This window comes from Ambystoma mexicanum, chromosome 4q (assembly GCF_040938575.1).
Source record: "Ambystoma mexicanum isolate Mex_15411 chromosome 4q, UKY_AmexF1_1, whole genome shotgun sequence".
In the NCBI taxonomy this organism is placed as follows: Eukaryota; Metazoa; Chordata; class Amphibia; order Caudata; family Ambystomatidae; genus Ambystoma; species Ambystoma mexicanum.
In genome coordinates this window covers 1,097,579,129-1,097,595,665 of record NC_090928.1, presented here as the reverse complement: position 1 = coordinate 1,097,595,665, position 16,537 = coordinate 1,097,579,129, and the positions used below count along the sequence as shown (strand labels likewise).

Genomic DNA, 16,537 nt, shown 5'->3' with positions numbered 1-16,537 from the left:
GCTTTGCTGTCAAAATCCTGCAATAGTTTTCCAAAAAGAATAAGTCACTGTTAAAGTTAATCCATCATCAAATATAGATTTGAATGATCATTAGGCATCTACTCATAGAAAAGAGAAGATCCAGAAAGGGTAACATTCTCATTCTTAATCACTTGCCGAAATGGTTGGCAGTCAACAAGCCTTTGTGCACATCCATGTCCTCAGTCTTTCCCAAGATGTGGAATAACCATGTAACCTGGCTTTTCGGACATAATACTTTGGGTATTTCATTGTTCCTTGCCTCAGCATGTGAGAGGATGCTTCAACAGTCAGATTGACTCGGCAAAAGAATGCCAAACAAGGCTACTTATGGATGTGCTGCTTGCACTCAAGTGGATGCAAGAGAAACTGTTTTGGGGTTTTCGCACAATTCTTTATGTTCCATTTCGGTGTGGTCTACTGTTGCTTTGCAATACAGTTTAGTAAAGGGTACATTAAGAAACACTGTACGCAGACTCCCTTTGCCCCCTGTGCAAAAGAGAAGCAAGAGGGGAGTTGAACTTTTCCTGGTCATCTGGGCAGAAACACTGTGTTGCAAATACAATGAGGGAACCAAACCTAAAGAGGGGGCAGAGAAACCCTCTGGAAGGAGATGGATACAAAGTTACAAGATTGGATTTAGGATTGCCAAGGTGAACCTGTGCAAAGGCAAGGAGTGAAGCAAGCCATTGCGAAATACTAAGGCAAGATATTTCTGGGGGAAGGAAAGGAGCAACCCACTGCGGGAGACCACAGTGAATCTATGCTGTGGCAAGAGGTAAGGTCCACAGCTTCTTATGGTCTCAGTGGAAAATGAGTAGAGATATGTAGAGCTTAAGCAATGCTGCACATAAATGAGAAGATTAATAGCACGCAGCTAGTCAGCAGAAGCTGGATGCACCCTGCGGGAAGGCACCCACCCCCAAGGAGTTTTGGAAAAAGCAGTAACACACGAAGATCTTTGGTGTGTGGCACACTGCATTCTAGGATTTTGAGTCCTATATAGTGTAGGGGAAAGACACTTGCTGAAACAGAATAGATCCTTGGCACTGTGTTCTGGAATAATCAGTAAAAGTACTTAAGCGCCATCTAGCCATTAAAAGAAAAAGATACTTTGCGGGAGAAAAAGACAGTTGTGGTTGCATTCCGGGAAATGTAGTAACAGTACCAAAGTGTCAAAAAGACATCTTGAAAGAAAAACAAATCTTCAGGTTGCATTATGGAAAAGGAAGTAGCAGCCCCAAAGAATTCATCAAACCTGTTGTGAGAGAGAGGTCACTGATGTAGCATTCTGGGGAACACACTGTGCGTACCAAGCACTAAAAGGTCATTGTGAAATATAGTCGGTGAGTCGGTGTGCACACACCACTCTGCATGGTTGGTGCTGAGGTAAGACAGCACAGACATTCACAAACAGTGAAAAATGACTTTACAGGCACTCTGGCAATATCTGTAGTTTCTTGTAGGGGGGTACCAAATAGTAGATTTAAGTATTCAGATGAATACTGAATAGTTGGGCAAGTATTCGGCCAGAGCTGAATATAAAGCCTTCTAGTTGCCTTTTGAATAAATACAGGTATGCAGACAGAAAAACACGTTTGTAAATTAAAAACACACTTTAAAATATCTATATCCATTCTTTATTGTTTTTCTTTGTTGTCCATGTAAGATGTTTGTGTAAACCCTGAAAGGAATACATTATCAGCAAATAAACTCCTTTATAATGACACAGTTTGTGTTTTTGTGCATTCTTAGGTGTTGCCTGTTGTCAGGGCCCAAGTAAGTAAGAATAGCCCAAAAGTATAGTATGCACATAACTCTCAACTCACACGCTTTGGACGGGCGTCACCCACCTTCTAAACCGCTGACTCACCTCCCAAACGCCTATATGCCAATTCACTTCAATGGGCTCACACACAACAAAAACAAAAATTGGGTGTTCTCACCCGCCTTGGCGACAAAACAGGTTGAGAGCTACGTATTGAAGTATTCAATCACTGTGAGGGGAAACTGGGATGCGTCTGCTTGTACTTTCACATTTTCCTTTTGGGCCTGATCAGTTTAGCCTTTTTGTTCCAGCAAGGCGCTGAAACACAAAAGGAGTGATTACATCAATTAGCCACCTGCTGACGGCTGAAGTTCTACTGAATACAAATCTTTGGGATGCTAAAATGTCTTTTCATTAATAGATAATATCTGTCTTCTTTTTCGGGTGGGGAATGTTTGTGGTGTTTTGGGGCATGGTAAATGAAACCAGACAAAATATGTAGGGAATGCTGAATCTTACATGGTTCTTAGATGACCCTATAGGGAAGGGGCAGTGTTGGTTTTGAGATCTTTAATTGGCATGTGCATGTTTATTTTACTTATTTGTTTCACTTGTACATCCATTTGGTTGAATGTTTCTAAATTGTAAACTTGTATCTCATCTTAATTACACAACTATCCCTATTTTGTTATTCTCTAATGTTGGGAAGGAAGATGTCTGATGCCACAGACTGGGGCATTTTGGTTCAAGGAATCTAACCAACATTCTTTTCTAAAATTTGGCACTTTTATTCAATTCAAAGGGACTTATTTTGGCAACATGAGAAAGTTGGAGTTCAGGAATTGAAACCTATGTTTTCATACAATAAGCACATCTGTGCTGCAGGCACACTTCCCACTGAGCCATCTTACTTTCATTTTAGCCTGGGATTACAGGCTAAATACACTTATTTGCTGCAGGCGCACTATCTCCTGAGTTATATTACTCAGGGTTTGGAACTTACTGAGATCTCTGCAACAACTATATCAATCCACTACATGATATTATTTGGATTGGAAATTGGTGGGATTGGAACCTATAACTTTCAGATTCCTTATACAGCTCATCAGCAAATCAATAAGCAACTACAGAAAATATTTTCTTTAGCGACTTCATGAACTACTGTTCCAGCTCAGTAGATTTTAGCTGCAAAATACAGGGCAACTAGAGATACATTAAAAATATTGAGAGTTTTGTTTCAGCTCATCCCTCCCGAGAAATCCACCAGATGAAGGTCTTTCTTTGTACTTTCACACCACTGCTCTGCCTGTACTCAATCAAAACAGTGGCAGCAGTATTTGTTTAATGACCTGCTTGAATGATTCCAAGCTCGCAGTAAAAGCAGCAATGAATATATCAGGTAGGGGAAACTACTCGGCTTTGAGTGATAATTAATAAAGTATTCATCGGAAACCGAATATCTCATTTTCAGTCAGATTTCGACCGAATACTTACTCGAAGCTGAATTTCGGTACACCCCTAGTTTCTTGTGACCGCTTTGCGGAATCCTGCGTCCTCCCCACCAAAACCCAGCCTAAAGTCTCCTCCCAGGTGGCCAGTAGGGGGCAGACACTTCCTAATCCCAATAATGGGGGTTGGGTACTTTGGGAGGATTACCTGGGTGGAAAAAGGGCCCAGGGTAGGGAGGAGAGATACCATGCCAGAAGAAGTTATGGTGTATTGTCATTCTAATGGTTTTCAGCCTTCAGTTAAAAGTAGGGTGATAAGACCTAAGATCATAACATCTAAACCTAACACATCAAAAGAACAAACCTTTTTTTTATCCCTAAACTCAAATGCTCTCCTCAATACCTACAGTACGCTAATAGGAAGAATAGAGTTTGCCTTTTCTATACCATCTGTTTCTAATAAGATTGAAACCCACACACCCTCTTCTAAAAATACTAAATGAATTAAAACTACCCTTAAAAGTGGAAAAGCAGTGGAAAAACCTACTTCACTAAAGTGAACTACATGTCCCATAATACCACAGGGATATAGATGAAGACGTTGGCTCAGGGGCATGTACAAGTGAAGGACAGGCAATTAGGCCTAACAGCCTTTGCCAAGGTCAGGCAATTAATACTAAGAGCCTGAACCCAATTGCCCCACCTGAAAGGTATAAAAGGCTACAGCAGGAAGGAGCAGGAAGAAGGAGCTGAAGCAGAAGATAGAAGGCTGGCAGTAGTATAAGAAGGAGAAGAGCACGAGTCTGGCATTTCAAGGGGAAGTGTGATCATTTAATGGACGCCAGGATGAGAGAAGAGCAGATTTCATCTGACGGTTTTGAGTGGGTCCTGCATTCACAAACCCTGTCTGCGTGTGGCTGCACTGAAAGAGACGTGGTGAAATTGAAGGTCTTCCCATGTGCACCTAGTAGCTGTCGTTGCAGAGCCAGAATTGTGCTGCAACCCGAGCGCCATGTGCCAAAGCAAGCCGAGGGTCTGAGGAGTGAAGGAGACTCCTCAAGGTCGAGGCCAGATCAGAGACACTCATGCTGAAAAGGGGTGTGGGTCCCAAGATTGCCTGAAGTAGTAGTAGCAGGAAGAAAAGTTGGGAAGTGGTAGCAGCTCGCAACTGCAGTGTTTCTGGAGCTGGTGAGTGAAGCTCTGTATTCAGATTCACTGAAAAGGACTTGCTGCTAACTGTTACCAGCTCAATTATCACTCGTGTAATACACAAAGCGAGTGGAAGTTGTTGAAAGTTGTTTGTTGCAGTGAGAAGTCCAAAGAACAAAGGAAATGTATCACATGCCCTTCTAAAGCAAGTAGAAGTGAATGCGTAAATGAAAAAGCTTGTCATTTCTATTGTTGAACTTTATAACCTTACCGGAGTGGTTGCGTGTCTCCAGTTGAGAAGGGGAACACTGGTTAAATCCCTCGGGAAGTTTAAACAGACTTTCAAAAATTGTTAGAAGAAATATTACAACAAGGGGCTGCTTCCTTTCACATCACTTTGGCTGTTCCTGCTGTGCTGAAATTACCGCAATTGCGAAGCCATGAGAGAGTTTTCTGGCACTGTCCTTCATTCAATTTATCTTAGGTCCCATCTCCCATTTACAGCCTCGGATGGAGAGTCGGTTTAGACTCGAAACACGTGTCAGGCTACTTTGCAAATAAATCCATCAGATTTATAACAACATCTCTCTTCAATTACTTGCAACACACGCCTATATTGCACTCTTGGGCGCAGTGCGACTGAGAATTGCCCGTGCTATAATTGTTTCCACAACAGTGGGTTGTACTTGTCAGTATTCCCACACCTCTCAGTCACCTGCAGCCTATGTGCACTCTTAATATTTATTCATACAAGCACTGTGGTTTTGTGTCTTTTTCTGCCAAACCTGTGTTTTTCTTACAACAAAGATAGGTTGCTTGTGGACGATTATGATTCCTATCAAAGTCAAAGTATCACTGCTTATGAAAGGGAATGCAAATCCTTACAGTTCCTTAATGTCAGAAATCTCCATTAAAGAGTGGTTGTGTGTACCTAAATCTGTTTCTCTTGTGAAGCTTGAACCTTTTAACACCCAGAGCAAGTATTTTACAAATGTAGAAGTTTCTGCAGTAAAGAGAAGAACAGGCATTACCCAATCAGGTAGGCAATTCCTTTCTATAGAGAAACCTGCCACATTGAAATCTATCCACCTGCATTTTGAAGTTGCTGAAGTTGGTAAAGGTCCAGTGTCCTTTGATACAATGGACATGGCAAGATTGAAGGTCTTCCCAGGTGCACGTAGTCGCTGTAATTGCAGAGCTGGAAGAGTGGCAATACAGCTTTGGGGTAACTGCTTGAACCAAGAAAGTGTGCATAAAGCGGGGGAAGGGAGCCGGGTTTGTTTAAGAAGATTAAGTTAATCTGTGATGCTGAGACTGTTGAATCTGAGAAAGAAGCCGTCTGGGAGCAGAGGCAAATGATATTATATTGGTGGTAGTAAGACAGGAGGAAGAGTGCCTTGCCTAACTGTGGAGGTCGGAGAGTCTGGCCTTTAAATTGCCTAAGATACCAATTTGACACAGATCTATCAACGGCCACAAAGAAGGAGCTGGCAAACCATACAAAGATCTAGCAATCCTAGCGGCAGCATCTACAGAAAAATTTAGCAACCCCTTTTAGGCAAGGCTGGTGGGTGCAGTGCCATCTAAATTGTATTGTATTGTTTGGTCATTGACATTTATATAGCGTCTTTTACCATTACCATAGTCTCAATGCGCTAGTGGTGGGAACGCCCTATGGGACCAAAGTCCAAAATGCGGAGTAGGTTTAGAATGCGTGTGCCCATTTGACCACTATAAGGCTTAGGAGGGCTGGCCAGGCTCCAATGAAAAGCGTCCCACGGGGTAAAGCATGTTAATGGGTGCTGAGAGAGGCCAGGATAAAGCGTGAGTGAAAGAGACTTCTTATGTGTCCAGCTGCCCCGAATATGCCATAGGTCTTCACTGCATAGTGATGGCAGGGGTGTTGAGGCATAGTTTGGTGTGAGTAGGCAGAACAATTATGTGACAAGCAAGACCGAATTTTTCATAGTCGTTGCTGTATTCTGATGTGTGCGTGTAGCCATGCCTGCAGCTGTTGTCCACCAGAGTGGTGCGGTTATATCGACCTAGAAACATGGATGGAGAATTGTTGTAGATGTACTTGTTTGTTGTGGTCATATCATCCTCTGTCAATTCTTGCAGTTGAATTTCTCTTCCTCCAAGTGCAATGCATTATCCCTGTCCCAGCCAAGAGATCCAGCATGAAACTCCGCTTTGTACTAATTGGTCACTGATCTTTGTGGCAGTCTGGGATATCTGTATGTAGTGCTGCTGGAGATTCAATGATTACCAGCTTACCGGTCTATAGGACGTGGCTGTTGATTGGCCAAGGAAATAAGTAGGAAGGATATCAACATGTCCGGGCTACACATATCATCCTGGCCCTCTGCAGGGCCTAAAGGCCTGGCCACTGTGGAGTCAAAGGCAGTTTTCAGTGACGATAAACATTTTGCATGAAAGAAGAAGCCTAAGGGTGCTGATACTGCTGCAGTTATCTGGTGCAGTATAAACACTTGGCAACACAAAGGGGGAAAACAAAACATGGGCATTGTGCTCATTTTACAGGGAGTGCACATGGCAAATTCACACTTCTGACATACAACCCCTCTCCATTTTCTTTTTGTAATTAAAGGCATATCCTGGTGTTCATGTTGTTGGCTTGCAAACTGAAAGGTTCTCTCCCTGCCACTCAGTCCTCAGTGGAGGCCTAATTGTAGCATAAAGTAGTATACAAGCAGCAAAGCATGTCATAGCTCCTTGTTCATTCTCAAAGAACAATAAAATATAAGATAACAGAGGAGTGCAAGACCGCTGTTAAGCTGAAACCTGTGCAGTTCCCTCTAGGACCACTGCAAAAGATTTAGGACTACAAGGTTTTGGCAGTAAGCCCACTTGGTAGCAGTCTGTACCACACAGATTCACTTGGTAGCTGTGGCTGAGCAGTCAGACTTCCCTCAAGAAGACTTAGGCAGTATGTGGAGTATACACGATAGGGCAATCTACACAGTAGAACAAGCAAACACAGAACAAGGCTTTGGTGTAAAGATATAAAGGTATTTATTTATAACAGCTCATCTATAGAAAACACTCTGGCACTAATACGGCAAACAACTTCAATCACAATTACTATACGAAGAAAAAGATCAATCCCCCTAACAATAGTTCAACAAGTGTAGGTTCACCGGCATCACTTATTTGCAGACAGAGGTGTATGCTTTAACCTAGATGGCACTCTAGTATTCGTTAGGACGGGAGAGAAAAATAAGGCAGGTTATGAAGTCAACTCGGTACCAATACTTTACGGACAAATGCAAGGCAAGTAAGGCAGGGTCTACTGCAGATCACAAAGTTCAGAGGCCAGGCCCAATCGGAGAGAGGCAAGGCGATATGTCCCAAAAAGTGTCTCAGTGCAAATGCGCTTCGAGTCTTTATCGCAAAATTGTTATGGAAGATTGGACCAGTTCAGAACAACACGTTAAAGAAAGCTTGGAGGCGACCCAATGGAAAGGCGAGGATTAAGACACCTCACTCTATCCGGCAGAAAGGGAAGCCAGGCGGACACGGTACCTTGTTTGTGGAGAGACAGCTCCGGCGGGGGCAGTTGTTCCTGGTGGTGGATGCACGTCGGGTCTTTGCCAAGAGTAGAGATGATCTCGTTGTCGAAGAAAAGTGAAGTCCAGTGCACCACCAGGGAAGAGACCAGCCGTGGAGTGCTCCGTCACAAGGCACCACCTTCTGGTCGCGGTACAGGGGTAGTGGCTATCCGGTTGCCGAGGAGCTCTGCACAGGCAATTCGACCACTGCTTCCTGGAGCGAAGAAAAAGCAAAGGGGACTGGTTGTTGCCACCAGTCAGGGGAAGAGACTCTCCGGCAGGGAGATCTCCTCTGTCGTCGGAAAGTGGTGAGTCGGTTCCGCAGGGCTCCACCGGAGGTGTCGCCGTTGCAGGTCGGCTCAGCTTTACCCTGGTCGGATTCTTAGGTCCTGTGGTGACTTCTAAAGATCCAGTCCCAAAAGCCCTGCTTTTATGCAGAAAACCCCCTTTCATTCAGCCTAGCTGTCAATCAAAACACGCTAAGTGATGAGCGGGGTGGCTCACCACTTGGGCCAATCACACTAGAGTGCGACCGGAGTTGGCAAGGCAACTCGGTCCAGGGTGCCTAAACCCCCTCCCACACCCCTGTGGTAACCCAGACAGAATGGCACCACTTTGGAGGGCCTCTGTACAGAAGCCTGCCAAAAGTGGAACAAAGGGCTCAACCTTTGGTTTAGGAGTCACAGAGAAGAACACAGATGCCATTTTACAAACCGAGTTCTGGCAGAAAATACCATCCGATAGACCTATTTAAGATAAGTAAATCGGTGGTATGTTAGAGATTAACGAGAGAAAAAGTATTAATCTCCAACAATGGGAAGAATCCCATAGGGTTATATTCGGGGTCGAATATAACAAGTAGTTTCCACTGCCACCAGCCAAAACTCGACGAGGGGGGACGGGACAGTGCCCCCTCGAATAACAGACCCAGGAGTAATCGAATTACCCCTACTAGTACGTCCACAATAGGATGGTTTGTACTAGTTCTGTTAGTAAATTTAGGTCTAGTAAAGCCAATGGTGACTTTACATGCCCGGGGAGACAGTAGTCAGTCCACGGGTATGGAGTCTATGATGGAGGTCCGCTAGGACGCCCCAGTGCTACGGCACGGAGGGTGCGTTGTAACACACATAGTAAAACATATGAGACCCTATGGAGTAAAAGACCCCATAGCCCATAGAACACATGGACATTCAAAGGAATTACACACATTCATGTCCAAGAGTGGGAGAAAAAGGAGTCTCACTCTTGGCAGGATGGAAAAAAACTAACTCCAGAAATCCAGCAAAGCTGCTGGGGGACTCACTAGGTTAGGAATTTCAGCCTAAATAGAGAATTCTCCCTAACAACCGCCAATGCAGAGAGTTGAACATCTGTCCCCTCTCTCCCTAGTTCCTCGTTTATCGCACATCCACTGCCACCTCCACCTCAACCTTTTCACACAATCTATTGAGCTCAGCCTGCATATGCACCTCACGCTAACTTATCTCACTACTGTTAGCTAAAGATTCCTATACTTGTATTTCCTATTACCACATATGGCACCACCCTGCCTCACCATGAACTAAAATAAAGCCTAGCAAGACATGACACCAAACAAGTTCCTAATAATAAGCTTTTCGGCATGAAGGTAGTAGGATTTTTCAATTCTACTGTACTACTTTCACAACTTAATTCCCTTACCTTCTGTTACCAACTGCATTCATATGTATAAACTGTCTTCTCTTAACTATGCCGCTAATGTGCAGGCTCAGAATTAACATTATGTAGCTTGGCCTGAAGTACAACGTATAGAGATGCATGGAAGAATAAACCACTGAACTTTCAGGGCTCACCAAGAGCACAATAAAGCTCCTCATGCACCCAACATTACATTGTGCACCAATTTACAAATCTCCATATGTGCAATGGAAACACAACTCAATTACCATTACACTTTGGGACATAAATGTGTTCCTGTGACAGTACTGGCATGAACACTACCTACCACAAAACATTCTTCTCCTGCTGCACCACGCCCAACCTCCCTGTGTGTATAGCATCTTTTACCCTGCATGGCCTCAGCCTCTTATCTTCCCCTTGCTCATTTTCTTTCATCCAGCAGCCTGATTTCTGGATACTCATAGCGGTGGTACTGTGTGGCGCTCCATAGACACGTGTAGACACAATGGAACTATGTAGGTGGTCATTTTGTACAGTATAAAAGAAGATTGCCATATCATGTGGGCAAAGTAGAGTATGCCAACAGCTACGAGTAGCATAGCTCAGTGGCAATGCGCTCGTCGTGGAAACATGATGATGCAGAACAACACAGGTTCGAATCCTGGGTCCGCGGTATTAAGCGGGTCCCTGTGGCAACGCAGAGCAACGCAGGTCCACACTTAGAAACTTTTTCGGTATTAAGCACGTTATAAAATAAATGTATATTAATAGCATTGAACAGTATCCTTTACAGGTCCCATAAGTGCAGATTAAAGTGTTCTTAATTGCCAGCAGAAACTGATAAACTTATTTGGGTGAGCTTCTAGTATTTGGCTGTGAAATCACAGCTTGAATCGATATTTTTGAACCTGAGTTTTTAGATCACTGGATGTATCTGGACATATCTGTTATTAGAAATGAATTCGCGATCCACTCTGTTTTTATACATGCACACACATTGTGTTATTTTTCTATAAAACCGTACAGTTTGATAGGGGCTGCACAACCGAAATTAGGGAGAGATGGCCCCTACTGGAAGGAATTAGTTATGCTTGTATGTTTTACTAACAAGTTAGGAATTACTCTGACTAACAAAATGTTCAGCAAAATGTTTACATCAAAATACTGTGATTTGATTCTGTGTACATGTGACAGAAATATGGTCATTCCGGCAGAAGCGTGGCCAAGACTGTCTAACAATTGGGGCCTGCAACTAATGTAGCTGGCCCTACCGCAGTGACATTAACATCTGCAAATGCCCACACAGAGCTGCATAGAGCTGAGTGGACATTTAGAGATGTTGGATGGGCTTTGCCCGGTCAGGCCCTACCCTGCTTCTGCCACTGCAACAAAGTACCAATAATGTGGCCCGGTAGAGCTCTGCGGAACACATCAAAAAGGTTACTGCACTGATTTCTCAGGACCTTGTCCACAGAATGGTTTTAGAATACAGCATGTTTGTTCCGCATAACTGACTAAGCCAACAAATCAGGGAAAACAAATGACTACATTGCTGATTTCAACAGTGAATTGAACTTGATCAGAGTTGGAATACGATCCAACATTAGGGACTGAAACTGTTGCAAGATCACGAACTTGTTCATGCTCCAATTTACTAGATTGGAATCAGGAAAAACATTCCCCAATGTTGCTGTTTACCTTGCGGAGATCCCCTAAATAGCGGGTGACAATGCATTCATTTCATGTTGGGGAAAAATACATACAATTGTCTGGCTCACTATCTCTTTTTTTCAATGAAATTTGGTGAACTATAAGCAATACATAAATATGCAACTTAGAACGCCAGCTCTCGATTCACAAAGGAGAGCAACGTCCGCCGCGTTTTCGTGGTGGTCTAGTCAAGGATAAATACGCCAGAGACGTTGTAAGAGTTGCACATGTGCAATCTGCACCATCATTGCACCATGCCCCAGAGCGTAGTCTGTAAATTGTGCAAAGTGATATATGCATAGAAAAAAAATCAAAAATCATGTTTGCGGATCAGACGTATGATCTTTTGTGAATCGAACATAGCTTGGACTGAGAGAAGTGCCAGGAGACCGACCACACAGGGGCAACAGTGTGCGGCATAAGAACCTTTAACATAACAAGGTACTTGGAAATAAGTGTCTAGAGCACACATTACTGTAAACTAGTTTGGAAATGGCCAACAATTAACAAATATGTATCATTGGACCTTTAAAAGTACATATAGGGTCCCTACTACGAGGTCCATTTGCGGGTAGGTACTTTAACGCCTGCTGTTTAGCAGGCGTTGAAAACCAACCCGCAAAGGGACCAGGGTGCTAATTACGGTACCGCAATTTGCGGCACCGTAATTAGCGCCTTCCCCATTCCCATAGAGCCCTATGGGGCAAAAATGGGAATGGAGAAGGGCAATGGGGGAAGGGGGAATTACTGCCCTGCCAACCTTGGAATAGGGCGGTAATTCCCCTTTCCACCAAGGCGGTGCCGGTATTTTACCGGCATGGACCAAGGTGCTAATAGCACCTTGGTCCTCCGCCTACCGTGTAATGAGGCGACTTCAGAAGAGCAGAACCACAATAGCAGCCAAGGTAAGGGATGCAACTACTGTCATGCATTGTGTTATATCAATCACCATACATCCAGCGCCCAAGTATGATGCTGTGCACCCCTCAAACAGTGGAAGCCAGGTGCTGTCACTCAGTGAATGCTCGTTTCTGCAGGTTTGGAACTCAGGAAACAGACACGGTGTTCGATGCAAGGCATTTAAGTCGCCACTAAAACAGCCTGCGTTTTCTTTTATGTTTCTTAAAGCAACGGTATAATGGGTGGCGAGGTTTCTGCCTTATGAATCTTGTCAGTGTTTTTCACAGTTGTATGCATGTATCTGTGCTGCCTCTGTGTAGTGCCACGAAACGGGTCTAGTGCCAGTAATGCATTTGCACTCAATATTTTGTTTTTGAATGTACACACATAGTGTCAAATAAGGGTTTTCCTGGTCATGCAGGGAGCAGGCAGGTTACACGGCACCCACAGTGCTGGATGACACGTTGGATGCAGATCTCTTTGGTGGAACTATAGACTAAGCATGGCTGCGGCCCGGTCGACTCCTTGTCATTCCTGCAGTCTCTATACTATAGCCCAATACTAACATGAATGGCATGTCAGTGACTCAGGCGGCGGACTAACACAGCTAATATTAGGAGGCTATGGAAAAGGAGAGGGTTTCCCTAATGCCTCTCTACTTATCAGGTCACATGCCGGCGTTTAAATGTAAAAATAGTAAAGAGCCCTCCTAAAGTGAATTCTGCTGTCGGCAGCCCAGCGTCAACAAGTCTGCTTCGAAGAGTTGTACCTTGCCAAAGGGCAAACTCAAACACCCTTCCATCACACCTGAAGGACACATTTCTTAGGCAATTTATCGAGCTGTGATTGTATTGTATTGTTTATTTATATAGCTCCTATACACAGGAAAGTGTTTCAAAGCGCTCAAGAAGGGTAGGAACATGGAGAAAAAACAGCAGTCGCTCAGAGCCCTTGAAATTCTGAGATGATAATAGTCTGCACAGGCAGAGTAAGTGTGTAAAGACACAGCAAATAGGCCTGACGACGATTCTGCAGTTTTACCAGTGCGATTGAGGGGAGAAGACAGGGGGGGAACAGACGAACTTCAGGCAAGTTGCATTTGGATCGTGCAAGTGCATAGACGGTCACAGAGAGGGGAAAGTCCAAGTGCACCCAGTCAGCAGAGACTGGTGTAAGTGCAGAGAGAGCCACTCTCTTGGGATATTTCTAAGTGCAGTGAAGGAGGGTGGGTGGGTTAAGGGCCTTGGGGCAAGTGCGAGAGAGAACTGGCGGGGGTGCCCAGGATTCACGGGAAAATCACAGTATTGTAAGCACAGAATTCTGGACATATCACCGTGACCTCCAGGCAGACTTCATTTCATGAAGAGTGGTAAGTGCCTGTTCAAGGCTGAGGAGTTGCATGGCATTCCGTGCCACCGGTCAGTGAGGAGCCCGACTTGTGTGGAAAGTTTGAGCCAGCTGACATGCGTGCGGAGCAACACTTCAGCTGAAGCAAGCTTCCCGAAGAATGGCTCCAGCGCCAGTGCTCCAGGACAGGCATTGCCTGGCGGGCACAATGAAGTCAACCCACATCATATCATAATGACATACATGCCAACACGCTCCATTCCGGAGACACTAGTCCAGTCCTGGATTTAACTTTGCATCCTGTGACTTGTAGTCCTGCTGTTTGTAATGGGAGGCGTCTATGCATTTCTGGACCCTATGTCATTCATTTGTTGGGGATTCACAATTTAGCGAAAACAGCTCCTCTGACAGAGCTATGGGCGAAAGCAGACACTTCACACGCTGGCGAAGACTCCTTGCATCCACTGAACCAAGATGGGGGTCTAACAAACACATCGGCTGCTGTTAAGCACCAAAGTTCTTAATTTAAGGGAAAGCAATTTTCTGAACCAACACGCAACTGAAGGTGGTAACCGACAGCTGCGTTTTTACGCGTGCAAAGAGTCACTGCGCGCCGCCAAGTGGAACTGTGAATCTAATAAAAAAGAATTTCCTTTTCAAGTGGCCCTGTGTCAGCGTGGGTAGCTCGCTCGGTACTACCCCCATTTGTATTCTGGAATGTGTAGTTTTACGTTGCCGGTAAAATATACACACTCATGAGATGGCAGCTTGACCTCTCTGTACTTGTATGTCGGGGGGAGTGGGCTATGTATCCCACCCAAATCACTCCAGCTTGGGATGCCTCTCCTAATGGCGTCCAGGGCTCTGCTGGTGGTCGTGGAAATGGATGAGCACTCGTGCTAAGTGCCGTGAAGCCACTGTCGAAACATGCCCCTTCCCTGACTGCTTGGGCCCGGGCTGAGCGGTACTGCCTTAAGCTCTACCACAGGTGGTAAAGTGTGGAAAGAGGATGGGTGCGCTCCTCGTTCGCTCCAGCCCGCGGCACTGCCGTTATGCATTACTCGGAAAGTTCATTGACTGAAGGAAATGTTAGAACCTTTTTTAAAAAAAAATCTAAAACAAGATGCTTAAACCATGCACCGCCTGCAACCACGTGGCAAATATAAACAGCCTATGTAAAGCCACCACCTCGCTTTGGTCACATGACCCTCGACACTATTCAGAATGGAATAACACACTTGCAACGCTCACACCTTGACCTGTCCTCTTTCGCTACGTTGAGAATCGTCATGCATGTCCCGGAACCCCACCAGCCCGTCTCCTTTACATGGCATGGGATGCAGGTGCTAGAATCGTATTGAAGTTGGCGCAAACTACAGATCTCAAAATGCAGTAGGTTTCCCGTGTGGTGCTCCGTGGTACCCTCCCGGTGACATGGTGGATATCTCTTAAGAGAGTTTGACAGTTACTCGAACGCTGTCCACCCTGGGAAAGTTCTTTTGAGGAGCGCGTGAAGCGCTCTTCAACCCGCAGGAACCGCTTTATGGTGTAGGCGTTGCCAGATTCCCGGGTTTAAATGGAACATTGGATGTTGAATCTGCGGCATCTGCGGGTCTTCCTCCAGCCAACCCCATAAAGCAGTTCTCCCAATACCCCCGCAAAGAGGAAGACCCACCTGCCCATCTCTCCCCTGCCATACAAGCCCTCAGTTTCGTCGTACTAATGTGCAGGGAGTTCATGGTAGGATGAAGCGTGGGCAAAGCTCGTCCACACTGTGCATAACTGCAGGTAATACGATGCCAGTTTCCCTGTCAGTCCTCTAATCCCTGGCTACTAATAACGCACATCTCCCTAATGCGCGCCGAGGTAAGGTGCCTGGTCCGCACGCGCAGCTCCATTGACATGCACGGCGCTCCCCGCGGAGGAATGAATGAACCCGGCCCCGAGAGGCCGGGCAAGGCGCTTACCTTGCTCTCCTGCCCCTCAGGCTGCACTGCGCCCAACTTCGTTTTAGGGCCCAGGAAGAAGATAAGAGCGGCGAGCCACAGCACCCCGAAGAGAGAGAGAGCCAGCCTGCGCGCCATCCGCTTCATGGTAAGGTCCGGGCGCAGAGCGGACGAGGAGCTGTCCGAGCCGGCTGTCCGAGCCGGACCCCTCATCCGGCTAGGAGTCCGCATGGTGGGGCTCGTGGTCCTGGGCCATGCTCGAGGAGGGGGCTCGGTCCGGCTGCAACAGGGAAGGGAGCTGGTGCCGCTGATTTCAGCAGAGTTGAAAAGGTAGGGGCCGTTTCCGTGTGGGTCCCAAATCCGCGAGCTGGGGCGGTCGCGTCCGCGGACTGGCACCAGCTCCACTAGGGCGCAAAGGTGCGGACTCCGACTCCACGGAGGAAGGCAGGCGGCGCTTTTAGATCCCTTTCCAGTCCGATTAGCATCACGGCGTGGATTTACAGCGGCTCCCCAGCCGTTTGGAAACGCTTAGCACCCCCTGCTGCCTGGCAGCCCTCCTGCAAAGAGCAGCGCTGCAACTACGAGGAGCCAGTGCCTTCCTTGCACGAGTCCCCCCAACCCTCTGCCCTCCGCGCTGCTCACACCTGCACCCAGCGGACCGAATTCAGCACGGAACGTGTTTGTGTCACAGACCATGGCAGTGCATGTACAACGCTGTTAGCAACTCCACACACAGATGCATTGGCAGCGCCTCCGAGGTGCGCGGGTGGGGGCAAACGGGCTCATTAATAAATATATCCGGTGCTGTTTGTCACTGTTCACACCCCCGCCCCCCCACCCCCCCAGCTGGTAGAGTCTGACTGCGCAGCAGTTAATATGCACTGTTATTATGTTCTCTTAAGTTCAATGAGTTACATTTTGGATCATCGTTATTATTAATGGGAGGTGGCAAAGTTTGGAAACGGATGCAAACATCTGGAGTCATGTCTGGAGAAGAGGCTGCTGGCTGGAGGTCAC

General features: G+C 46.0%; 1 protein-coding gene across 2 annotated transcripts in view; it reads right to left on the bottom strand.

Annotated features, from left to right (window-relative positions):
* The window catches only part of GALNT14 (polypeptide N-acetylgalactosaminyltransferase 14), a 1,917,720-nt gene extending 1,901,483 nt beyond the window's left edge, over positions 1 to 16,237 (bottom strand). For both annotated transcript variants that reach the window (XM_069608667.1, XM_069608668.1), the window contains exon 1: positions 15,542 to 16,237. In XM_069608667.1, coding sequence (XP_069464768.1) covers positions 15,542 to 15,751 — 210 coding nt within the window. In that variant the 5' untranslated portion in view covers positions 15,752 to 16,237. The remainder of the gene's footprint in view (positions 1 to 15,541) is intronic.
* Between the last annotated feature and the right edge of the window lie 300 nt (positions 16,238 to 16,537).